The sequence below is a fragment of the Lygodium microphyllum genome, unplaced genomic scaffold (genome assembly GCF_053477565.2).
Source record: "Lygodium microphyllum isolate KBCC unplaced genomic scaffold, Lygodium_microphyllum_v1.1.10 scaffold_113, whole genome shotgun sequence".
Taxonomy (NCBI): domain Eukaryota; kingdom Viridiplantae; phylum Streptophyta; class Polypodiopsida; order Schizaeales; family Lygodiaceae; genus Lygodium; species Lygodium microphyllum.
Window position 1 is genome coordinate 194169 of NW_028229596.1, and position 27316 is coordinate 221484.

At 40.6% G+C, this 27316-nt stretch overlaps 1 protein-coding gene across 1 annotated transcript; it reads right to left on the reverse strand.

Annotated features, from left to right (window-relative positions):
• Positions 1 to 3734: 3734 nt before the first annotated feature.
• LOC148008621 (uncharacterized) lies at positions 3735 to 27077 on the reverse strand. Its single transcript, XM_087674153.1, has 2 exons — positions 26127 to 27077; positions 3735 to 4163 (listed from the first exon to the last, which is right to left on the reverse strand). The coding sequence occupies exons 1-2, from the start codon at positions 26781 to 26783 to the stop codon at positions 4092 to 4094; spliced, it is 729 nt and encodes a 242-aa protein (XP_087530279.1). The 5' UTR covers positions 26784 to 27077; the 3' UTR covers positions 3735 to 4091.
• Between the last annotated feature and the right edge of the window lie 239 nt (positions 27078 to 27316).

A 27316-nucleotide genomic window follows, 5' to 3' on the forward strand; every position in this document is an offset into this window, starting at 1 on the left:
GTGTTCGTATTTCCTCTTCCGTAGCGCACTCTCACATGGTATCAGAGCCGAAGGAGAGTACACGGAGCTGAGATTTACGCGGGAGATCACCCAAATCTTTGTGTTTGCTGCTGGCCTCATCCCCAACAGTCAAGGCGGCCCTTCTAGGAGGTCAACATCCTTGCGTTTGCTGCAGGCGCCCCCTCCAGAAGCTGCCACGTGTCACCAGCCTTGCGTTTGCTGCAGGCGCCCCCCTCCAGAGGCTACCACGTCATCACAAACCAGTTCATGCTTGCGTTTTCAGTCAGGGCGGCCACTTCTCCAGCTGGGCGACACTCCTCCAGTCTGCGTTTTGCTGATCTGGCTATCGTTCCATCTCCAAGCGGCTCTTTTCCTGCTGGCGACCTATTCCCAGGCTACGTTTTGGTGTTGGCAGCTTCTATCTTGGTGATATTCATCAAACAACCTTGCGTTTTGCAGCTCCAAGTGTCTGTAGGCCTCCCCCGCCTGTGTTTTGGTGATTGATGACCATACTGCTGGTCATTATTCGGCATCGGCAAAGTTTTCTTTGGTGTCTTGCAGATTGGAAGATGTCTTCTCATCAGTTTACGGGCTTTGATGACTCAGATGACGAGCTTTTGTCTTGACACTCATCTGAACGGAGGTGTGATTTCTATCATGAGGACTGTCGTCCGGAGTCTATTCCTCTTTCCCGTCCCCCTTCTATTCATGTATCTCAGCGAGCCTCTTCCAGTGGGCCGACGATGCAGCCTTTGGTACCCCCTGTACAGGTACCCGTACTTCCTCAGCTGCCCAAAGAGGACCGGTTGGATGGCTCCAACTTTTCTCTATGGTCCTGCAAGGTGGAGTGTATCTTGGACTGCTTCGATCTTTGGAAGCTTGTTTCTGTTCCTATTCCCCGGCCTCAGGTGGATCCCGCAGATGGGACATCTATGGATCGTGCAGCCTTATGGGATCGACTCAATTCTAGAGCCAGATCTTTCCTCTTTCTAAGTTTGCAGGATTCTGCCCTTGTTCATGTTCACAGGTTGAAGACTGCAGCGGACGTGTGGAGAAAGCTCGCGTCTCTCTATCAACAGAAGACGTTTGCCCACCGGATATTTCTTGAAAAGAAGTTGCGGATGCTCGCTATTGATGATAGTCCTTCCATGAAGGACCACATCAACAGATTACAGGATATGAAGGATGAGCTTGCATCCCTCGGTCGGACGATGTCTTCTGAAGACATGGCTATGATTCTTTTGACTCAGCTGCCATCGCCTCGGTTTGATGTCTTCTACACCAGCCTTCTTACATCGAGGACCCGTGAGAAGCTTCTATGGGAGGAGCTATCCCCGCTTGTCTTTGAGCATGATGAGCGACTCAGAGCGGTCAGTGCTAGTGGATCCAACTCCACTAGAGCCTTTGTTGCAGGTTCGAGAGGACAGAAGAAGAAGTCAAAGGCTAAGCAGAAGGACAGTTCTTCAAGCTTTGACTCAGATTCAGAGAGACCAAAGTGCCCACACTGTGGGAAAGGGACACATCCCGAGGAGAAATACTGGAAGAAGTACCCTCACCTTCGTCCGGGAGCGAAGGGTGGATCTACATCGAAGCCTTCTTCTACCTCTACACCCGCTGTTACCCATGAGTCAATGTTCCTTCATATCCATGCTTTGGAGGAGGATCCTTCTTCCGTGGCTGCAGTGTCTTCTGCGCAGCCTTGGTTAGTGGACAGTGGTGCTTCGAGTCATACTTGGTTAGTGGACAGTGGTGCTTCGAGTCATATGACTCCCCAAGATGATTTGTTACAGGATCTCCATCCATCAGAGGGTTCAATCACTGTTGGTGACATTTTATCGGTGCCTATTCGTGGTGTTGGCACATTGCTTTTGTTTATCGATCGACCTTCGAGCTCCTTTTCACAGGCCCTACATGTTCCGGATTTGGGCCTTCTCCTCCTCTCAGTTTATGGCCTTACGAGGCTTGGCACACGAGTGATCTTCACCGAGCAAGCCATTGTTATTGAGGATTCTTCTACAGGAGCTGTCTTATCTACAGGTTGGCAGGAGAGCGGGCTTTACAGGCTCCATTCCTCTTCTTTGATGCAGGATCCTCCGAGGCAGTCTATTGCTACACCCGTTCCCGCTTGTGCACCTTCTATTCCACAGGTTCCTTCCCATCCCCCACCCTCTCTTTCGGTGGTTTCCTCGTACCCCCCATTCCTTTCAGAGGGGGACGATCTCGGTGATGCAGATGTGGATTCCTTGGCCCCTAGTGTTTTAGAGGGGGATTCCCAGGATCGTGAGGAGCTCCTTCAACGGCAGTCTACATTGACGGACTTCATCGACATTGGCATTCCTCTTGCCACCCCATGATCTATTTCCTTTTCGGCCTTCCGCCACATCCAGGATTTGAGAGGGGGTGTTAGCAATCATGTTTGTCATGCCTTGTCATCTCCTACCTGTGAGCCTCAATCTGAGTCAAACGAGGACATTAGGAGCTCTGACATGTCTGTCATGTGTTATGATGGGGAAGGCTAGTCACCCTCCGGCCACTTTTTGGTCACTGATATGGAACGCCCATTTTAGGGCATTTTTAGGATTTACGCCCATTTTAGGGTTTGCGCCCATTTTAGGGTTAGGGTTAGGGTTTGTCCGTTGCCTATTTATAGGCAGCCCCCCTCCCCACTTGATCACTTGTCTTCTTGCAGATTCCGACACTCCTCCTCCCTCATGGTGGTGCTGCCATCATCATCAGTCTGATCTAGTGCCCTCACTGGCGCTGTGGGCTGCGTGTGGGGACTGATTAGTCCATTTCAGTGTATTTAGCATTCATTTCAATCAGTGCAGATTTCTCTTCCTTATTTTCTGCTCTCTCTCTCTCTCTCTCCCTCCGTGTTTGTATTTCCTCTTCCGCAACACACACTCACAAAACCATGCCCATCAAGAGATAGGACTACCTCTAGAGTGAGACATTTCTCATATTTGATGATCCTAGAGAAGGCCCCACCCAATTGCCACCAACTAATTTTGATCTAGAGGTACTGAGCACACCAAATTTCTAACTACTTAAAGTCTTGTTTTACATAATTTATAAAGGCTTCTACTTGTGCTTTCAAGAGCATGGTCTTGGAATGACTATCATTACATTATCAAATTGATATTTACCGGTTTTTTTTGCATCTCTTAATTATACATTCCTCTTCCATCCTGATCAAGGCAAAGCACTTAAATGAAATATCCACTCTTAATTTTTGTGGCATTGATTTGAAACACAACAGTGCCAATGTGGAAAATTTCAAAGTTGTAAAGGGGTGACGATGTTTATAAGCATTCTGATAAGTGAAGATGTCAAGTAAATCACAAAAACATGACGATGTTGAGGCTATATCAGGGAGCTTAGTATGTTTCTCTTTATATGGTATCAAGCAACATAAGAAGCCGATGCTCTATTTCACTCCTGTCTATATGGCATATTTTCACTAGCTTTTTTCTTTGCATCAGAGGAGAGTACTCTAACAAATTTAGGAGCAAGAGTCTGTCTAAGCTTTATTTAGCAATTTCTCTGGCTGCTTGGGCCCATTAATGGCCTATGCATCATGGAACCACATATATCTGAATATCAGTCCTGTACAGAGAGGACAACACTGATAAATTGACAATAGAATCACCCCCCCCGCCCCCCCCCCCCCCAACACACACACAGAGAGAAGAGAGACATTACAACTCAGGAAGTGAAGGCTTGAAGACAAAAGCTTGTGTATGAACATCCCAAAAGTAGGATATCATTATGTATCTAATGCAAAGGACGAGTTCAAATATTTGAACTCTTCAAAATGAGTAGCCCTGGAAATGAAAGGTGACAGAATGTCCTCACAGAAAAGACCAGGATTCCCATAACTCAGTGAACATCCTGAACCTCATGTGACTATGATTTTGCATCATGCTTTTGCTGTTGAGTTTCCAACCAGTGATAAATTTACAGGACAGTCAATCTACCAGAATATACATATAAACATAAATGCAATTAATGGGTAATGTCTATCTTCCAACCAAATAGAGGGAACATCCTCAAAGACTCATTGTCGGTTTAATTCTCTGATATGCATGCTCTCAGCTATCACATTCTCGGCTAAGTAGCACTTGGTCTTGGGGATCAACCACTAAATTGCATGAAACCCTTCCCTGCATTCAAAATAAAATTGATTAATGATGGCAAACCTTTTAACTTACATCTGAAAGCTCTTTGAGCTGAAGAAATACAACATAACACCTGATTTGCAATTTATCTCTATTCAAGTGGAATAGTAACAGCATCCACACAAAGGCCCTGACATCATCCTAATAGTTAGCTGAGGAGACATTAGCTGGCATGTCAGCATGGGGCCGAATTCCATGGTATGGACATCTCTGACATCACCAAGGACTGCTAGTCAACGATGGGTGTTGGGATACTGCCTTGTGGTGACAATTTACAACCAGCTTCCATGGTCTCTGTCTGTGTCATCATCCAGGACACAACTGGTCTGTGGCTTGAGATTATTTCCACATTGTTAGCACATGATTTGAGATGGTATCTTGTTTCATGTGGCTACAAAAGACGGGGAGGGCATCATAGAGTTTGATTGTTTCTGTTGATGAAGTGGCTTTCATGGTAGGTTTGGGCATTGCATACGGGTTGTACAAGGACAATTACACATCTACCAAGATTCTTGTATGTTGTGACAAACTAGGGCTAACGTCCCACCTTTCAACAATTCCAGCTCACATCTCATAGACACGCACCCAGAGGTGCCGAAATCTTAGTGGTCTGAAGATTAACCTTGATTTCCCATGTCATGGACATACCTCCTGAACCTGGCGAGTAAGTCAAGCAAGGCTGGAGGGTTGGTGATTGTCAAATTGCACCTGGTAGAGTTTGCCATCGGCCTTAGTCTGACAAAGTGTCATCAGCCTTAGTTGGAAAAGAAAGCTAACTGGTGTGCATTGCCAAGGTACTAGGAATCAATGCTTCAACAGTGCCACATAACTGCAGATTATCTGCTGGTTATACAGTAAGACAGCCAAGCCAGCCTCTATTTGTGCGAGAGAGGCAGTAGAAGAGGATGCATGCAAGCAAGATGAGGAACAATGAAGGCAAGAAGAGAAACTTGGCTGAATACTGGAAGAAAGCTGATACAAGACTCAGCCCCTGCACATGGTACAGGTTGCAGCTGCAGTGAGGAAGCCAAAAGAGGAAAGGCAGGAAACAGACAAAGTCAACGACTATAAGCAAATTCTCAATCAACCAAGTGAGCCGACAAATAGGTAAGACTGACCTAAAATCCGTTGGGAAAGCAGCCAAACCCACGAGGACAGCATCCCAGGCCCAAAAGACGGACAAGGCCCAAAGATGACAAATGGTAAAATTACCAAAAAAGCAACCAAAATGACTGAAACTAGACAAAGCACTTAATGTCACTGACTCAATGTAGGGCTTGTTAGATTCAGGGTTGCAAGAATGCAAATACACAACTTGGAGAAGAAGAAGCTTAAGAGAGCACAACTCAAAAGTGTATTGGGAGGTATTAATAGAGAAGATTTACTAGACTAAATATGCCCTAAAATTGAATAGGCATATATACAAGGCAAGGGCAAAAAAAACTCATAGAAAGGGAAAAAAAGTGGCCTGGTGGTCCTAAGTGTGTTTACACACATCACTACCAAAATATTGTAACAAATCCCCCTTGGAAGTGATGGAGTGAACAAGAGCTGACACTCATGTATAAGAAAGTGCCATGCCCAATGGACTAGATCAGTCCACAAAGGGGAGTAAGCCCAAAGCATTGCAAAAAGCTTCAAACTTCTCACAAGGCAAAACCTTTATAAAAAGATTTGCAAGTCTGTCCTGTGGTGGTACATAAACCGAGCTGATCTCTCTTGCAAGCGATCTCTCCCTGACATAATGATATTGCACCTTAGTGTGCTTAGTACATGCATGAAACACTCGATTCCATGCAATCGCCAATGTGCTCTAACTATCAATGAAGATGGTGGTAAATGATTGTTCAACCCCCAAATCAACCAAGAGGCATTTGAGCCAAACACACTCAACCATAGTTGTAAAAGATATCTTGTACTCAGTTTCACAACTAGACAAGCTATTTCTTGCTCAACCACAATATCCATGAGCTACCAAGCTGAAATAAAAACCGCTTGTGGATACACGGGATCGTAACAATCAGCCCAATCAAAAACTAAAAAAGCATGTAAATCTGACAACAAGGATCCCCCCTTGGGATAAAACAGTCCAAGGTGTTGAGCATCACTGAAGTAGCAAAAGAACCACTTCACTATGTGCCAATGCTTAGTGCTTGGGCTATGCATAAACCTACTCATATGTGAGACTGCAAATTGAATGCTAGGCCTCATAACACAAATCAAGCATCCAACAACCTGTGGATGTTCTCTATAGGCAACTCTTCTCCAACTTGTCCATGCATATTGCAACAATCACCATCATCTCCAAGGGCAACAAAAGGCTGTGTTTGCAATTTGCAGCAGCTGCCTACATCATCCTAACTATTTTCTCCATACCACCTACTGCTCAAAGCAATCCCACCTAGCGTTTTTGCTCTTGTGCAGCCCGCCTTGCTGCCACTACTTTTGATCAGCTTGATCCGAACAATTTCTCAATCTTGATCTACATTTGCAGTAACTCATTGCATACAAAGATTGCCTACATCATCCTAATTGCTTTCTCCGTACCACCAGCTACTCGAAGCTATCTCACCTAGCGTTTTTGCCCTTGTGCACCCTGCCTTGCTGCCACTACTTTTGATCAACTTGATCCGAACAATTTCCCAAATTTGATCTACATTTGCAATAACTCATTGCCTAGAGAGATTGCCTGGAGCATTTTAAAATGCATTTAGAGTATAACACACTCCAATTCATCTCTCTCCCAATCTTTTCTGAGAGACAAAGGTTTGAAGGTTTTGTATTCACTCTCATATAATACGTTTACTGCACTCATTCGTTCATTTACTTGTCTCTAAGTTACTCTTCACCTTTGAAATCTACTATTTATCATTGCGTTTTGTTGTACACTTGTGTTTATCTTCTATGCCCAAGTATTTGTTTACAACCCCCCCCCCCCAAAAGAAAAAAAGTGTTTCAAAATTTTACAACATTGCTTCCCATTTCCCACTTGTTTAGGGGCCATTTCAGATTGTATTCTATAACTATGAACTTTTGAGCACCTATATCATGGGACTCCAGCTCATTTCCCTCTAACACTAACAAATCTATAATTAGCAAACATTGTGCACAATGGCTTTGAAACATTTGGGGCTTTTCATGTATCAATAAAATTTTGCTCAGCTGAGTTGAATTCACTAACATTGATGCACATCTAGACCTGAGAAATTTGGGGCTTTTGCAGAATTTGTTAAATTTCTGCAACATTTGTCCTTGTTTGGCATAGAGAACCTATATTAATACAATTGGGACAAATCTATCAGAGGAATTTCGGGACTGTTCATATCGATGATGTGTTTTGCACTAATTCATCCTTTGGCCCTAAAATAACAACAGATTCATTGTTGAGTGAGAGAAAATCTTACTTGGGATGTATCAAATGTTGTCGAAAGGCAACTTCCTTTGGTACATGTATTGCTGAATGCTCATTGTGCAGTGGGTGGTATATATAGCACTTGGGTTGTTACATGTGGGCATTATGGTGATGTATTATTGAAGTGGAAATAGTCTTTTATGCATACTTATCACATTTTGTGTATGTCTATGTTGTAATCAAACTATTTAAACTGAAATTGCAGCAAATTATTTGCTTCTTAAGCACCTTCAGAAGTGCATTTTGTCTATTTGCTGTTATATTTAGCAGCCTTGTTACTGGCTGACAGTATTCAGCACTTTATTGCAGAGATTAATTGCTAAAATTGGCCGGCAATGCATCTAGTTCTGACACAGAATCTTTTCGAGATTTGGAAATTTGACGGCAACAGCTTCAATCTTTGGAAAGATCATATGCAAGGTATCCTGTTTTTGAAGGATTGTGATAATGTTTTGGAAGAAGAAAAGCCTGTTGTTTTGTCAAATGAGGAATGGGCTAAGATGAATAAGAAGGCTATTGCTTATATCATGGCAGTCGCAAATGATTGCTCGGTTGATATCAAGGAACTCTCCACTACACAAAGTTTGGGTGAAACTCAAAGCTTCATATGAGAATACAACTCTTGTCAACCAGGTCCATCTCATGCAAAAGTTGGTTAACTTGGAGAGCTTGATAAGTCCAAGCCCGCCTCAAAGCATTTAAATGCATTTACTAGGATTTTGAGTCAATTACAAGATGCAAACTTGCAACCTTTTGATCCCAAGTTGAATCGAAGACTATCTTCTTGCTCATGACTTTACCATGGGAAGCATTGGTTCTCTTTGAGCAACAACCCCAACTTGACTTTGAATGGTGTGCATGGTTCTATTCTCGATGAGAAGACTAGACACAAGGCAAGTGGGGATAGCAATGGTTCAACCTATAATGTAAGAGAAAGGACTAAAAATAAGTCAAAAACACAAAATCGTAGCAAAAGCAAGGAAAAACAACAAGATGTCACTTGCTACCAATGTGGATGCAAAGGGCATAAAAAACCCAATTGCAAGTATTTTAAAAGGAAACAAAAACGTAAAAAGCCACATAAACGCAAAAAGTAAAAAGAATGAGAAAGATAGCAACTTTGCCCCTAAAGAAACAAAGGCAAGTGTGGTATCTAGGATTATCATTGAAGAGATGGAAGAAAATGATACTGCAAGTTTACTGGTTGCATCTTCAAATCCCCATGCGATGACAATAGAAGACATGTATATCACTAAAAAGGATGCGATAGATGCCTTGTTGTCTACTCATGATGGTTTGTCATTGTGGATTGTTGATAGTGATGCTTCATTGCATGTAACTGTTAGCAGAGTATTTGTCAGCTCATGTGTGACTCTGAGCTTGATCTGGGCTGGGCATTTTTATTAGGTATTTTAGGTATTTTTCTGGTGTGGCATTTTATGCCAATGGAGCATTTTTATGCACCAGTCGGCCAGCATTAATGCTGTCCGACCAGCATTATTGCTCCCCACTTTTTCAGCCTATTTATACTCAGTGGCTCCTCCTCAGTCAGTTACTTCATCTTCACCATCTGCAGACTCTGTGGAGAGAGGAGCCAGTGCCAGTGCCCACGCAGCCAGTGACTCACTGTTGTATGCGACTGTCTCGTGTTCAGATATATGGATTCCATTTCCCGTGCATACATCTGAGTTCTCATCTGTATCGTGTTCTTTTCTTTTCTCTTTTTGTCTTGTGTTTCAGCAGTTTATTTCAGCACATGTTTATGCTTCCACCGCTGCTCCACTTCTGACATGGTATCAGTTTTCAGAATTTGTGTTTCTGCTGTGTTTTCTTGCTGATTTCAGGACTGTTTTGTACCCCTGCTGATCAGACGACTGCTGTCGCAACCAGGCGACCTGTTTTGGGGCTGTTTTCAGCCTGCGTTTTTTGCAGTTTTGCCATCGCCTGCTGCCTCCGCACCCTCTGCTGCCTACGCACCCTCTGCTGCCTGCGTTTTTCATCTGCAGCTGCTGGCGACAGTTTTCTACCTGTTTTTCTCTAGTTTCCAGCCTGCGTTTTGCTGATTCAGCATCTCTTGTGGCTGGGTGACTATTCCTTCAGGCCGTTTTTGCTGTTTTTGGCAGTTTTTGACTGATTTTTTGACTTTCTGCAGCAGATTTTGTCTTCTATCGATCAGATTTTGGGTTCTATTGCATGTGAACTCTTTTTTTCTGTAGTCTGTGCTTGTGTTTTGGCTGTGTTTCCTCTCTAAATTCCATGTCTTCTCTACTTCTCTTCTTATCCTCTCCATATGGCTCCTCCGTGCACTTCCCCTGATGATAAGTTACATATGACCTCGATGCTTCTTGAGCATGAGGCATCCTTGAGATTACAGGGGCGGCTTCCGGCACATTATGGAGGTGAGGCTTATGTAGCTTCAGAGAGGGGTGACGGGAAGAAGAAGTCGAAGGCCCAGTGTTACCACTGTGGCAAGAAGGGACATTTGCGGAAGGACTGCAAGAAGTTAGCGGCTTCCAGGAAGAAGGAGCAGACGACGAAGCGGGATGTTGACTCTACCGATGAGTCCTCTCCTTCATCAGACTCCGACTCCGATCCTCCGACCAAGGTGAAGTCCAAGGCGCAGAAGGGATCCTCTTCTTTGGATCGCGGGAAGGGCTTGGTGGTCCCTTCCTCGGCTGCTTTCTAGTGGTGGTGATGAGGTCATCCCTCACGACTCTCTTGTGTCAGAGAGGGAGTGTGAGCGGGTGTTCAGATGGGGCAACCGCGCCTCATCTATACTTTTATACAGGTGCACAGGTTCCAGAGAGGGACGTCCCTGACGCATCGACTTCAGTCTGGCGGAATCAAATCCTGGAGCTGGGATTGACATCCAGGTTCATGATGAGCTGGTTCTCTGACAGAGGGCGGGAGGCTTTCGTCTAGAGCTCACATGAGGGGACACTTTGGCGGTCTGGCCAAAGGCGGCGACTCCATGGTCACCTATGTTCAGGGGCATTTTTGACAGGATAGTCTTGTATGTTCCTGCGAGACATTGGTGATGGACACAGAGACATGCTATGATCTTCTCTATTTTCAGGTGTTTGGTACGATCGACATCGACATCAGGTTCTCTCCGAGGCACCTTGGTGGTGGCTTGATCACCCACTGCTTGGGTATCCATGGTTCTACTTGGTAGTTCTATGTTATATAGTTTCTGATCCCTTTTCATTATACTATTGTATTGTATCAGATCACTCATGATCTGAGAGAGGGTGTTAGCAGAGTATTTGTCAGCTCATGTGTGACTCTGAGCTTGATCTGGGCTGGGCATTTTTATTAGGTATTTTAGGTATTTTTCTGGTGTGGCATTTTATGCCAGTGGAGCATTTTTATGCACCAGTCGGCCAGCATTAATGCTGTCCGACCAGCATTATTGCTTCCCACTTTTTCAGCCTATTTATACTCAATGGCTCCTCCTCAATCAGTTACTTCATCTTCACCATCTGCAGACTCTGTGGAGAGAGGAGCCAGTGCCAGTGCCCACGCAGCCAATGACTCACTGTTGTATGCGACTGTCTCGTGTTCAGATATATGGATTCCATTTCCCGTGCATACATCTGAGTTCTCATCTGTATCGTGTTCTTTTCTTTTCTCTTTTTGTCTTGTGTTTCAGCAGTTTATTTCAACACATGTTTATGCTTCCACCGCTGCTCCACTTCTGACAGTAACTTCATCTTTGAGAGTGTTCCTCTTCTTATGCAGCAAGTCACCTTGGGAAAGTTTACCTAGGGAATAACTATGCATGTCACAGAGGGAGTTAGCACCATACACTTGACTCTTGAAAACCGCAAAAATTTGATTCTTCGTGATATTAGGTATGTATTTGGCATAGTTTACTTTCAATTGGGTAATTAGACAACAAGGATTACTTCACTACTTTTGGTAGTGGAATGTGAAAGGTGCAAAAAGAATCCATGCTTGTCACTTAAGGCAATAATAAAGGAACTTTGTATTATCTGCATTGCAAGGCACTTCCTCAAAAGCTTGTTGCAATTGCAAAAGTACAATCACACATGAAACTATGACACAGGCATCTTGAACACATGAGCCAAAAGGGTTTGCATGCACTTTCTTCACTCGAAAAAGTTGATGTGAAAGATTCAAAGCTTAAATTTTGTAATGATTGTATTTTGGAAAAACATGTGAAAAGTTCACACTCTCATGGAGCCTCTAGAAAGACATTTTTTGCATTTAGTCCATTTAGATGTATGTACCATGCCAATAAAAACTCATAGTGGTTTCCATTATTCCGTGTCTTTTATTGATGACCACTTTAGAAAGCTATGGGTTGTGAGAGCAGAGATGGAAGCTCTCAACTGAGAGTACACAATTAATAATAGAGAGTAAGTGAGAGTGAAGATATGACTCCCAATGCAATTACCAAGAGTGTAATGAGAGTACAAAGTACAACCCTTAAACCTTAGGATTGTTAATGTGCATTCACGTCCAAAAGGTGTAAAACACGACTTCGAATACAATTACCAAGAGTGTAATGACAGTACAGAGTATAACCCTTAAACCTTAGGGTTGTTAATATGCATTCACACCCAAAAAAATGTAAAATACGATAAGTGATCGAACTCTGTAACATAAGCACATAAAATAAAAGATAATGTAACTAGGAAAAAAACCTCTCCCAAGGAAAATAAAAAGTGCCCCAATGTCCTATGAATCACTGACACTCCTCTATGAGCGTAGAAGTGAGTCAAACCCAACATGGATTCACTAGCTTAAGCCAAAAAGTAAGGCATTTGATGTTTTTAAAAGGCTTTATGAGTTTATTAGCACTCAAAAGGGTTCAAAACTAAAGTACATAAGTACAAATAATGAGGGAGAGTATGTATCAAAAGAATTCAATCAATTTTGTGATATAAGTGAGATTAAACAGAAGCTCACTGCCCCTTATAATCCGTCATCTAATGGTGTGGCTAAGCAGATGAATCGCACTTTACGTGAGAAGATCTAGTGCATGCTATCCACATCTAATCTCTAGCAATCGTTTTGGGGGAGGCACTTAAAACCACAATGCGTATTTGCAACCAACCTCCACATCGTGTGTTTGATAATGGCATCCCTAAAGAGATTTGGTCTAGCAAATTTGCTTCATATGACCATTTACAGATCTTTGGCTACAAATGTTATGTGCATATACCTATTGATAGCACAACTAAACTTGACATGTAATCCATTAAAGGCATCTTCATGGGTTATGGAGATGGATGTGAAACGGATTATAGACTTTGGATTCCAAGCATGAAAAAGATAATACATAGCCAAGATGTGGTATTTAATGAATCGAATATTCTAAAAAATGCCACATCTAGTGACTTAGACAAAAAATAAATAAAATTTCAACATAATCAACCACTTGAAAAACCATCAACCGTTGAAAATTCAGCCCTGTTTAATGTTGGTTTTGATGATCAACATGTCGTTATTGAGCCAAATGAAAATGGGCAACAAAGAGATTCTAAAAAATAAGCTTGGGCAACATAATCAACATGCTGAAAATGAATTACAACCACCTAAAAATGTATTTCAACAACCAAATAATGAAGTTATTAACATTCCTTTGGATATAGACCCATTGCCTGAGAATACAAATCGTTGGGTGAGAAAGTCTACATGTGTCAAAAGATTTATACAAAGGTTTGATCCCTCTTTGGACTACATTTTACTCACAAATAAGGGTAAGCCTCTCACATAGAAAAAGGCACAATCTCGCCAATTAAAGAAAAAGTGGGAGCTAACTATTCAAGAAAAAATAAAATCTTTGTATCAAAATAATACTTGGGCCCAAAGATAAGAAAGCCATTCCTAACAAATGGATCTATAAAATCAAGTGTAGATGGCAAATCCAAATACCAAGCTAAGCTTGTGGCTAAGGGTTATACACAAAAAGAGAGGATTGACTTTCAAAAAGTGTTTTCACATGTTGTCAAGATAACGACTCTCCAGGTATTGCTTGGCATTGTAACATCTATGGATCTAGAGCTTAATTAGATGGATGTTAAAACTACATTCTTGCATGGTGATTTAAAAGGCGAGCTATACATGAAGAAGTAAGAAGGCTTTGTTATGCCAAGAAAGGAGCATTTGGTGTGCAAGCTTAAGAGAAGCTTGTATGGTCTAAAGCAAACTCCTAGACAAAGGTATAAAAATTTTGATACCTTCATGCTCTCACACGAGTTCAAGAGAAGCAATGCAGATCACTGCTTATATATAAAGAATGTTGATGATGAAAGCCTTATTATTCTTGTGCTTTATGTGGATGATATGTTTATTGCTAGTAAGCATAAAAGCCAAGTCAATGCATTGAAATGACAACTGAATTCAACCTTCTCCATGAAGGATTTAGGTGCAACTAAACACATTTTGGACATGCATGTAATGAGAGATAGAGAGCACCAACTCTTATTTCTCTTTTTTTAAGAAGTACATTAACAAAGTACTTGACAAGTTTTCTATGGTTGATGCTAAGCCTCTTGATGTATCATTACCACTGTACACTAGGCTTAGCAAAGAAAATTGCCCAGGCTTAGCAAAGAAAATTGCCCAAAAGATGATAAACCAACCAATACTACGAAGGGTGTTCCCTATGCTTTAGCTTGTGGATCACTCGTGTATGCAATGGTTGCCACTAGACCTAATATTACTCATGCAATAGGAATCATGAGAGATTTATATCAAACCTTGGCAAAGCCCATTAGAAGGCAATGAAACGCACCTTCCAGTACCTTAAGGGCACACAAAGAAGATGTATATGCTATGGAGAGGATACATTAGATCTACAAAGCTATTTGTAATGCAAACATGGCAAGTGACTTGGATACATGCAAGTCTACTAGTGGATACATTTTCATCTTGATTGGTGGGATAGTTTTATAGTGCTTTGGATTGCAAAAGATAGTAGCACTCTCTACCACCAAGGCTGAATATATTTCAACCATTGATGTTTCGAAAGAAGTTATTTAGCCTAGACATTTATTCAAGGATTTCAAATTGCCCACCAAAACACCTCAACTTGGATGTGATAGCCAAAGTGCTATATGCTTAGTTAAGAATGCCATGTTTCATACACGTACCAAACATATTGATGTATGATACCACTTTATCAAACAAGTTTCGGATGATGGTGTAGTCACACTGACTAAGATTAAAACACAAGATAACCCTGCAAATGTTTTTACTAAGAGTCTTGCAAAGGCTCAACATGAGCATTGCATTCGACCATACATGATCCCATAGGATCGAGTCCCCTATAGATAGCACAACACACACAAAGCAACTCGCCAATGAGTCTGAGTAGAAAACTTCATAAAAGAACAAAACAATGCCACCACAAAAGAGATCACTAACTAAGTATAAATGAGCCAAATCAACAATCCAACAAGACACATGTAACAAATAGCATCTAGAAGGGGATCTCCAATAGTAACCATCTTGGACTCAAGGTCCATGGCGCAAGAAATATGCTTACAATCAATCATACCAAACTCCAAAAGAAGTTAACAAGATACATATGTGCTGGAAAATGAAAAGGCCATACATCATCTGATAAATCTCAAGACCAAGAAAAAGTAGAGGATCCCACAAACTCCTATAGGTTGTCACAAGATCTCTCGCATTCAATCCACCATCTGAGTCCCTCCGTATAATAATCAAGTGATCCACATAGAAGATGACCAAAGTGCACCTGTCACCCTCAAGCTTGTAGTGAAGGTTGAAATCATAATCGGAACGATAAAAGCCACTCTATAAAAAGAACCAATCAATCCACTAGTATCAAGCCCTAGGAGCTTGCTTTATACCATAGAGAGTCTTCTACAATCTATACACATGATCCTTCTTCCCTTGCATACAAAAACCAAGAGACTAATTAACATAAGCTCCTTCTCAAGAACATTATTCAAGAAGGTAAACTTTATATCCACCTAATAAACCAACCACTAGTGATGAGCCGCTAGAACCAAAACAACCCAAATAGTAGACATACAAGCTATAGATGTACATGTCTCAAAGTAGCCCAAACCTATCAATCCCTTGGCAACAAGCCTAGCTTTGTGCTTGTCCAAAGTGCTATTAGCTTGATATTTGGTCTTGTAGGCTCACTTTACACCTATCATCTTCTTGGAACCAACTCCCCAAGTCTAATTACGTTCGATGAAATCAAGCTCCTCTTGCATAGCACAACACCAAACATCCCATGCAAGAGTGTTACAAGAATTGAAAACTTTATTGCTTTGCTTAGCATTTGATTAAAAGCTTATGATCCAAACCCCAAGATATCAATTGGTATCAAAGGCAAAAGCTGTAATAAGTTAGACCTGACAAGTACTAGGTGGTATCAGATGTTAAAACTTGGCCTAGAACATTTAACTAGCCATTAGTATCAATGGTGATACTAGGGAATTGACATTAATTAATTAATTAATAATAGTTCCAAGCTGCACTCAAGATCACTTAGATAATAAGTTGACCTTAACAATTTAATTATTAGCTGATTTGAAAAAAAAATGAACATAAAATTAATTTTTAAAATTTATATTCTAAAAATTCATTTAATGGGCTAGATAACGCTAGAAATTCAGTTTAAAAGGCTGCCACTTAGCAAAACTTGCCCGTGCAAGTTTGGGAAAGTTAAATTGAGATTGATGGGAGAGAGAAATCTTATTCTTGCATTTTTGGAGCTATTGGAAAGAGAGATTGGACTGTTGTTGTCTGCTTTTAGAACCATTTCTCAATAGACCATTTTGGTGAAGGCGGTTGCATATTCCTCACCAAGGGGAGCTGGTGATCGTGGCTAATGCACTTTCTCCTAAAGATTACAACCTTTGATGCTCCCTTTGCTAAGAGTAAATCCATTTAGGACTAAAAAACCAAGTCAATAGCTCAATTTCACCAAATTCTTGCAACAAATCTCTCTATAGCATCCTCTCGCTTTCTCCAATCATTTTCCAAACTTACTTCAAGTTTTACAACAATCCAACCATTGGAAGTACAAATTTTGGTAAATCTCTACTATAAACCCTAATTTACAACAAAAATTAAGATTTGACAACAACCTCCGAAAGCATGCTCAAATTTGAAGGCTTCAAACTTGAATTTTTAAAGGTAAAATCAATGTATTTCAATAGGGTTCAAGAGATCGACCAAACAACATTGAATTTGGAGCTAATTTATTTCCCAAGGAACACAAGTGAAGGTCAAATCCCCTAGCAAATCAAAGGGCAAATTAATTTGAAAGTTTATTGGTCATTTATGACAACAAGAGACGCTTGGATTAATAGAGAAGGTTGAAGAATCTTAGTTGTACTCCATCCATTTGCAATACAAGCTAAAGAAATACAATGAGAGGCAACAAGTATTGGGGCCAACAAGCTATCCAATGTCCAAGGTTAAATGATAGCATTATCGTTTTTAGTTTATGTGAATTTTACACTTGTTGCAATTAGTGTTAAATCACGTTGTTAACCACCCTATCCAAGAAAAGAAGACTAGTTTTAAAAAGCCTCGTCAATAGTAGTAGTCTCATAGTTTTATAAAATATTATTAGCAAGATTGTCAACTCATGTGTGAGTCCATACATGCCAATTGGTAGGCTAGGCACACTAGTCTGTATTTTAGACACTTTCTATGGGCATTTTCCATACAGATTGGCAATTTATGCCAATCGAGCAACATTAAATGTTGACCGACCAACTACCATATTTGAAATATTTTGGCCCTATTTATTTAAGGACTCCTCTTCCCCACTTTAGTCATCAAAATTCTTCAAGTGGTCTTCCTATTGGAGAGAGGAGCTAATGTCAAGGCCCACACAACCAATGACTCAATGTTATACATGCCATTCTTGTGTTTGGTGTATGGATTCCATTTCTCGAGTACATCTCTAAGTTTCCTTCCTTTGTAGTGTTCTTTTGTTTTCTCTCTCTTTTGTCTTGTATTTAACAATTTATTTCAACACTTGTCGATGCTTCCATTCCTGCACCATTTCTAACATGATAACAAATTGCAAGATCTAGGTTCTTGTTGCAATTTTCTGTCGATTACAAGTCTTTCCCCCTATTGATCAACCTTGCATTTTTCAAAGCACCAACCTGCATTTTCAACATACACCTAGATTCTAGCCTACAATCATCAATTTATTACATTAAATGCTCAAGCAACCTGCATTTTTTTTACCCCTAAAATGACCGAGTGACTATTTATACACACTATTTTTACTATTTCTTACAGTTTTTAACTCGCTTTTTTTTTCATTTTACAACAATTAGCCTTCATTTTTTATTATATTTTTTGTTACATTGCATGTGAACTCTCATTTTGTGAAGTCTTTGCTATTGGTCAACTATATTCCCTCTCTGTATACCTTCTATTCTCTATCTTCTCTTCTCCTCTCCAAATGGCTCCTTTGTGCACTTCTACAAATGATAAGTTACATGGACCTAACTATCTTACATGGACTATTGTAATAAAAGCCTGGTTTGTGCAAAAGCCAATTTGGCACATTGTCAATTGGCATTAGTGTCCTTTCCTTCTTCTCAACGATTTTGATGAGGACAACCATAGGAAGCTATGCTTACATGGGATTTGAACGATACACATACATATCCTATGCTACTTCAATGTATTTCTAAAAAAGTTCTATTGGCAAGTACCTCTTGCGTGACATCACCAAAAATATGGTTAAAACTTTAAATGTTGTACGAGACACCTTCCCCCATGCGTACTATGATTCTTTATGGATAACTTCAACAGATGAGATTTGAGCCGAAGGCAAGGTAACCAAGAAACGTTTCACCTCCACAATGATTTGCCCTTGAAACGTTGCATTTCATCCCGAAACATATCACCTTTGGGCAAGTCCCAAGCAAAACGCCAAGTGAAACAATTGAACAATATATGTGATATAATTTTCTTTATAAATAATGAAATACAACTTACATATTTATACCATACAAACCCTTTTATGTCGATAAATGATGTCTATCATTTATGAAATGTTTCAAAACTCTCAAAAAAGCACACAAAAACAATTATTTTTTATTTCAAAATCTTGTTTCAATCAACCGTTTCACTTTGGGCGTTTTTCATTTCAGTGAAACATTTCAGCCATTCACGTTTCACTACCAACGAAACACATTTCACGATTACCATGGCTAAAGGACACCATTCAATCATTTTTACTTTGTTTTACACAAGTACAAAACCATTCGACACATGCACACTACCCTTCTTAAGACACATCTTGTGGAAACGATACTCTACAAGCTTCCCCCGAAGTTTGATGGAGTGGTGAATGCTTTGTGGATGTAAACATCATCTACACATGTGAGCTTTACACATATGTCCTCGATGTTGCTTGAGCATGATGCATCCTTGAGTTTACAATGAAGGCTTCCGTCTCATTATGAAGGTTCCAATGAGGCCTTTACACCTTCAAAGAGGGGTGACAAGAAGTCGAAGGCCCAATGTTATCACTGTAATAAGAAGGGACACTTATGGAAGAATTACAAGGAGTTAACAACCTCACAAAAAAATGAGGAAAAAAAAAACAAAATGCAAACTCCTCCACAAGTCATCCTCTTCCTCCAACTCTAACTCTGATCCTCTAGCCAAGGGAAAGTCCAAAGCCGCGACCAAGATCCACTTCTTCAAACCGAGGGAAGGGCTTGATTGCCCCTTTCTCTGTTACTTTCTAGTCCATGTAATGCAATCATCCCTCACAACTCTCCAACACCAAAGAGAGAGTATGAGGGCACTGAGATGGAGCAAACAAGCCTCATCTATACAAGTATACAAGTGCACAGGTTCCAGAGGGATGTCCCTTACACATTGATCAAAGTTTGGCCAATGTAAATCCTGGAGTTGGGATTACCATCCAAGTTCATGATGGACTGTCCTTTGACAGAGTGAAATTGGCTCCTAGTTTGAGCTCACATGAGGGGACCCTTTGGCAATCTTAGACAAAGGTGAGGAATCCATGGTCACATATGTTCAAAGACATTTTGACAAAAAGATCTTATATACTACTACAAGACATTGTTAACAAACAAAAAACTATCATGACTCTTCTCTATTTTCAAAAACTAGTATGATCGAGATCAACATCAAGTTCTCTCCAAGGCACCTTGGTGGTGGCTTGATCACCCACTACTTGGATATCCATGGTTCTGCTTTGGTGGTTCTATGTTGTATGGACTGTGATGGGTCATTATCATTGTATCATTGTATTGTATCAAATCACCCATAATCTAAGAGAGTGTTAGAAGGATTGCCAACTCGTGTGTGTTTGTGCATAACAATTGGACTAGACACACTAGTTTGTATTTTAGGCATTTTTCTATGAGCATTTTCTATATAGATTAGCATTTTTTACCAATCCACCAACATTAAATGTCGATTGACCAACTACCATATTTGGCATATTTTGGGCATATTTATTCAAGGACTCCTGCCCATTTCAATCATCATCATTCTTCAAGTGGTCTTCCTATTAGAGAGAGGAGTCAGTGTTAAACGCCACACAACCAGTGACTCACTATTGTACGCATCATTCATGTATTTGGTATATGGATTCTATTTTCCAAGCACATCTTTGAGTTCTCTTTCTTTGCAATGTTCTTTTGTTTTCTTTCTCTTCTGTCATAGATCTAGCAATTTATTTCAACACTTGTCTATGCTTTCATTGCTACACTTCTAACAAATATGTGAGACATAAGGACATAGTTCACATAGAGTGACCTACCTTATCAGACCCATATCAACGTAGTGAAAAAATGAAAAACATCTACATCTACATCTACATAGAGTGACCTACCTTATCAGACCCGTATCAGACCTATCAACGTAGTGAAAAAATGAAAAACATCTACATCTTGCATAAGTTGTCTATACCATCGAGGAATAACAAGCTTATCCTTCTATGATGAAGACCGAGAGACCTCTGATACTTGTAATGCCCATGTCTTGGATAGGGACTCCCCCTCATGGGATAAAGGTAAATCCCCCTGATTACATGGAGAAGGCTCCCCCTCATCAAATGAAAAAGGCTCTCCCTCAAGAAGCTAAATAGCCCAAAAAGACACCTGAGGGAATGGAATAGGAGTAGAAGTACTCAATGACGAATGAATAAAAGGAGATATCAAGGGTGAAAGGAGAGCTAAAGAAAGAGAAGGAGAAGATGGATCATGAAAGGGGAGGAGTCAAAGACAAAGGGTTGTCAATGAGTAACTTGGAAGGGGAAGGATTGATTGTAGGGAGTGGGAAATGAGATAGAGCAATCAATCTCAATGACAAAGAACCACATGCAATAGATGTACCATCAATTGAGTCATCCAAGGCCGCAACCTCATAAAATACCACATCCCACTCACCTCAATCTTTTGTTTCTTTGAGTCATAGCCTATAGCCATTCGTGATCATCACATAACCAACAAATATATAGCTTTTTCAACTTCGAATCGAGCTTGCCACACTTCTCTTCTTATCTACATGGATATAAGCATCATATAAAAAGTTGCAAAAATGAGATACACAAGGCTTCTTCCCAAAGAAAGCCTCGTATTGAGTCATGTTCTTCAAAGCCAAAGTAAAAGATCTCTTACAAATATAAATTGTTGTAGAAATTGCCTCGCCACAAAGGAAATTGGAAAGAGTACAATGCTTCAACATCAAAAGAGCCATCTCCAACATGGTCATGTTGGCACGCTCCACCACACCATTCTTAAATGTTGCATTCAAATAATAATACTCCATCTAAATCCCATGCTCTTTGCAAAACTTGTCAAAAGCTTTGAAGCCAAACTCTCCTCCATAATCCACTCTTACACCATGATCTTTGACAAATTTGTGTTTCCACAAACATCTCCCAATCACAAGGGTTGGAGTATGTCTCACTCTTGTACTCCAAAAAATAGGGCCACAAGTAGCTACAATAATAAGCAACAACTATTTGGCCTTCTCAATGGAGACCATACCAAGTCAAGCAAAGTAGTAGCCCTTCGAGAAGCCACCTGTGGATGAGGCTACATGTGTTGCTTGTATCATAAGCAACTAGGGTATAAAGTGTGAACAATAGAAAAATATGGAAGTCCCTACACTAAGTTCTTCCATGAACCTTGTCCGATGTAGTCAAAATTCAAGTGCCCATAACAAGCATACCAAAGCAGCCCAAGCTCATGAAAAATCCACACAACTAGGACAGTGAGCTTGTAAAGCCCACCCTCTTATGCCATGTCTAAGAAATAGATCCTATAGAAGCATCCTCAATAATCACAACATCCTAGATAAAGGTCATGAGAGTACCTAACTAAGTCAAACTATAGATAGAAAGAAGATTAAAACCTCAATCAAGCACATGTATAACTATGGCCATTGAAGCTTGTCTATCTAGCAAAAGGAAAATAGTCCCCACTCCATGAACTAGGACAAAAGAGTTGTCACCAATGGTGACAAAACTCCCCCCTAATCAAAGAACCTAAATCCAATCTTCTCAATAGGTCATATGTGAAGAGGCCCCACTATCAACAAGCCATGACTTCTCTTCAATGGAGGAAGCAACAATTGTATCCTCAATCTCAAATTAATGCACAAAGACAAACTTGAGAGTAGCAAGGGTAGCTGTTGAGTTCTTTGAACCTTCCTTAGGCTTCAAATGGAGATACTTCTACCAAAACTTATTCAAATGAGTACACTTTCCACTATGTGGAAACTTGGGCTTTGACTTATTTTGCTCCTCCTCATCCTTCTTCTCATTCTGTTTCTTGTTGTAGTTTACATTCTTGGTTTCCTACTTATTCCTTCTCCTACACCAATGGTAAGAGCTTTGATAGAGCCAAATGTATTGACTCCTATCTCTTTGAGACACTCATCCTACTCCAAGACAAGCAGGGCTAGCATCTCCCAAAGAAGAGTCTAGCATGCTCTCGAGGTAATAAGGCTAGGGGAAAAAACATCATGCAAGAGACAACATTCTAGGACTAAAAAACGACAAGGGACAATAGATTTGGCCCCTAGAGCAGCAAGTGACAACATTACATGATATTTGACAACAAGCAATAGCAAATCTAAGGCTTTTTGTTGAGTTCAAGGTTTCTCAACCATTTTTAAAATCGAAAGCTTGATGATTAAAGCAAGTATTAGAATTCAAAAAACTACATCAAATCTAAAGGAAATTGCACATCCACAATTAAGCCCGCATGCAAGTGTTCTCGATTCAATTTATGACAACCCAAAGAGTTTAAATTTGTAGAGAGAGATCAATCTACATTAAAATGTACTACAAGGTTGAATCAATACAAGTTAAAGAAATATTGCAAGGGGCACCAATTTTGGAAAAATTGGGTGTCAAGTATCCAATATCTAAGTCGTAGAGTGTTTATTTTAGATTTTGAATTTATTGATTGCTGTAATTGCTGTTAAATCAAGTTAATTACCACCCTATCCAAGGAGAAAGGCTAATTTCAATAGTTCCCCTTTGAATCTAAATGCACAACCTACTAGAACTTCCTTTGCCCGATAACTAAGGTTGCTTCATTACCAAAGGCAATGAGCACAAAATTTACTTCAAAAGCTGAAAACACAACTTTTTCAACACTTCTCCATCTAGTTTCTTCACAAAAATCAAGAGTGCGCACTTTCTCTTAATACCACACAAGTCCAAGCAGCTGCCTTGTTGAGTCTCGATTAACAAACATAACAAATCTTCCTTCCTTTGCACACTCCTCAACTCACTCCACCTATAGCTTAACACACAACCTTCCCACTCACGCCCATACACTAAAGCACAGCTTCATTGATGTATTGAATTCTCCTTCTAAGATTTGTCCACCTCAATAGTAAATAAAGCCCTTCTCTACTTTGATACCAATCAAAGTGCTACATCACAAAAGTAGATGCATGGGCTAAGAGAAAGAGCAAAACATGATAGAGAGAGAGCTCAAAAAAGAGTAAATGCTAAAGACTAATATCTAAAAGCAATATATGTACATAGTGAATATGTCAAAGTTTGACTAACAAAGAAGTACAAAGACCACATGGGTCAAGCAACCAATCAATGGGCCAAAGAAAAGGAAAACAACAAGCAAGTCAACCAAGCTGAAACTAGCCGACCTATAGCAAATATGCTACCACATGTCTACCTACCTATCTAATTGCAATTGATCTACTCGACTACCTGCATGTTGCCCATATTGCTCGACTATTTTCACTTGCCCATTGCCCATCGCAACATGGAATAGACAAAATGTTGCCTTGCAATGGGGGAATGTCATTCCTTGACAATGAGAAACAAGGAATGCATTCCAAGAAGGGGAGTCGTTCCAAACCCCGTTCCCATGTTGGAACACTCCAATCCCATTTCGATTGTAGGGAATGCGAGAACAAGTTGGAGGGGGAACACAAGAAAGACTTTTTAATCATCTTATTTTGCCTTAGATTGGATCTTTTTTGCATATTGATACTTATGGCTCGATTTTCCTACACCATTACTCTCTCTCTCTCTCTCTCTCTCTCTCTCTCTCTCTCTCTCTCTCTCTCTCTCAAAGTGCGTCTCAAAAGTCGTTGACTGTTGTATTGGTCTTAGCCCTTTCTTCATTTGTACTTCAAGCTTTATCTACACCTATGGCTTTAACTTTAAATTATTTAGCTCTTTCTTATGTAATATGTATTCATTTTTCAATATCAAGGAATCTTAATATATAGTGCACTACTAAATATGTTTTATTAGTGTAATACAAATTTAAAAGTGATGATTTAAGAGTGTATATGAATACTTTTTTAGTGTTTACCTTAGAATTATGAAAGTGCTCAAATTTAACATATTTTTTTAATGTCTCATTCCCTCCCCATTCTCAAAATGGAGCCTACCTATTCCTATGTCATTACCCATTTCCCTTGTCATTTGTCATTCCCCATTCTTGGTAGCTATGTTGTTGCCCTTACTCAATTGCCCAACAGCCCTCCATCTACCCACTATTCATCGAAGGGATGGATGATCCTCTAATAAATATGTCATCCTAATGATGATAGCTGACGTGTACACAAGACTAACAAGCTCAATAGACAAGACTAGCCCAAGTAGACCTACGCGAGGTCTAGGATCACTTAACACTTTTAAGACAATTGTATTTGAACTTTGGTATATTAGGGTATATATTTACGAGGATAAAGGCACAATTTGAGCCTCCATAGAGTCCTACAATTTAGGGGAGAGCTCTTGGTTAAGTAAACCTAGATCTAGCGCAAACCACATTTGCTACTTGCAGCATAGCCTAATAGCAAACTTGGGTCAAGATGATGGTCTTCGATGGTATGGATTTATATGGGATGACAATCAAGCTTATCAAAAGATTATCTTAATAGCTTAACTCAATGCTTAGTTGAAGACAATGGGGACATCAAGCTTTGCTGATGACTATCATGGTTGCATTAGGAGTCATGCTTGCACCCCCTTATGTTTCTTGCACATGTGCGTGCTTGTTGTTTGGAAGGCATGGTATTATAGACTAACATTGCTACTTGGTTGGACTATCCACTTACAATTGACCAATGAGCTTGTGGAACAAAGGAACTCTAGATTGTCTAATTTAACTACAATTACCATATTGGAATGAGAGTCGTGCTGCTCTCAATGGAATTTACAAGAACACGATCATTCTAGGTCAATATGTTGCTCAGGCGTCTTTACTTTGTTTCATGAGATTGTATCTTCTCTACTGTTGAGACTATATCCCAACATTTGAAGCAAGATGTTCAAGATAAATCGATTTTAGTAATGTTTCACATTTGACTACATGCTTCGTACTTGATGAAGTAAAAGTGTTTCCTAAGGTAAAAAGTATTTTCAAGTACCTACATACAATAGTCCTTGGCATATCATTATTGTAGAATGATATATACATACCATCATGCCAAGCATGTAGGTATATATAGTATCTACGAAACATGGTGCCAAGTATATGTGTGGATATATACAGTACTTAAATACTACAGTGCAAGATATATATGTGATCATATCATTGTTCTAAGATGAGGTAGTGGCTGCTTGAACAATCCCATATACAATGGTTACAACAATGCTTTAAAGTATGTTTATCTCAAAGATATGGATGTTGCACAAGCTGACTTCAACTGGTCTTCTACAGCACGACTCTTTCAATCAGTACAGTTTCTGCATATCTAGCAGAAAATTGTTGGTACAACACCAATGAGCCCTTAAAATACAGTCATTAATTCATCATCAGTTTATTATACCCACTAGCAGTATGTAGGTAAGAGTGCTATGACATTTCCCGAAAACTCATTGAAAAGGTAATAGAAACGTCTCTCAGCCTAAGTTCAAGCCTATTGTTTAGAGATTCTAGGCATAAAAGCAGCATGTTCACTTGCACCAGTACATGATAAGTTCATATTTTCTTGCTTTCTTGAATATTAAAACATCACCACACAAGACAATGGACCACAAAACAACAGGTCATGAAGATCACTCTTACCTCGAGAGGGATTTGAAACCACAATACGTTCAGGTGCCCATCAAACTCGGTAACAGCTCTAATTGGCAATGCCCCACTAGCAATGTCAGCAATGAGCGACAAAACATTGCTAGTAATTTCATAACTGTTCAGCTCCAGCGTGGCATCCTCAAAGGAGGTGCTTCTTGCCTTGAGATCTCCACCATTAGATACAACCTCCCCAACCTCATCCCCTTCATACAGAATACTCACTACAACGGTCTCATATGTGACTGAAAAGTAATTAGGATTCTCGACCAGGACACGCAGATTTAAGGTGATGTTGAGGAAGAGTCGTGGGATGATGGAGTCACCAGTGCGGTGCACACTGAAGCTGATGTTGGCGAGCTTGATGTCGGTGACATCGACTTGAAGTGAGCGCGGCCAGACAAAGAAGGCGGCGACAACTACGAGGGCGAGGACCAGCAGGCCACAGCAAAGGCAGCAGGATGCGCAGCATCTCCGCAAACGTGAGCGGCGACGGTGGGGTGGGGCGGGGGGGAGGTAGGCGTAGCAGGGCTGGCCGTCCACAGGCGCAGGATAGCCAATGGTAGGTTCGGCTTCCTCATCCGGAACAGGCCTGTATGCAGGCACGGTCGGAGTAGGGTACGCGATGGCAGAAGAAGAGCTCTTGTGCATGACTCTGAGCGATCCTGACTAATGAAGGAGAGAGATCTGTCAGAATAGCAAGATTTGCTGCTGCCCTTCTGTTGCTGCTGCTGCTGCCCTTCTGTTGCTGCTGCTGCTGCTTCTCCTCCGGTTTTCGAATCTGTCTAAATGTCAGGATCGGCCACGAATTGCGCCTTCCTCGTCGTTTGCTCCTGCCACACCTCCTGTTTTCACGAGGTTGTCATTCCCGCCTTACAGGCTTACGCTTTAAACACAAGCTGCTCAAGACTAAAGAGTCACGGCCCCACGATGAGCGAGAGAACGTGCGCGTGACTCGCGTGTGTGAGAAAAGGAGGGAATTGAAGGCCTAATAACGATGAAGGGAAGGAGGGAATGTTGTTTTTTTTTTGAGAGAGAGAGAGAATATCTCTCTCTTCTATCTATCTATCTATCTATTTATTTATTAAGAAGAGTTTTTAAGGGGTGGTCACGTTGCACTCACTCCCATCCCAAAAGTTCTCTTCTTCTTTTTTGACATGCTTTCATTTATTTATTAAGGCCTA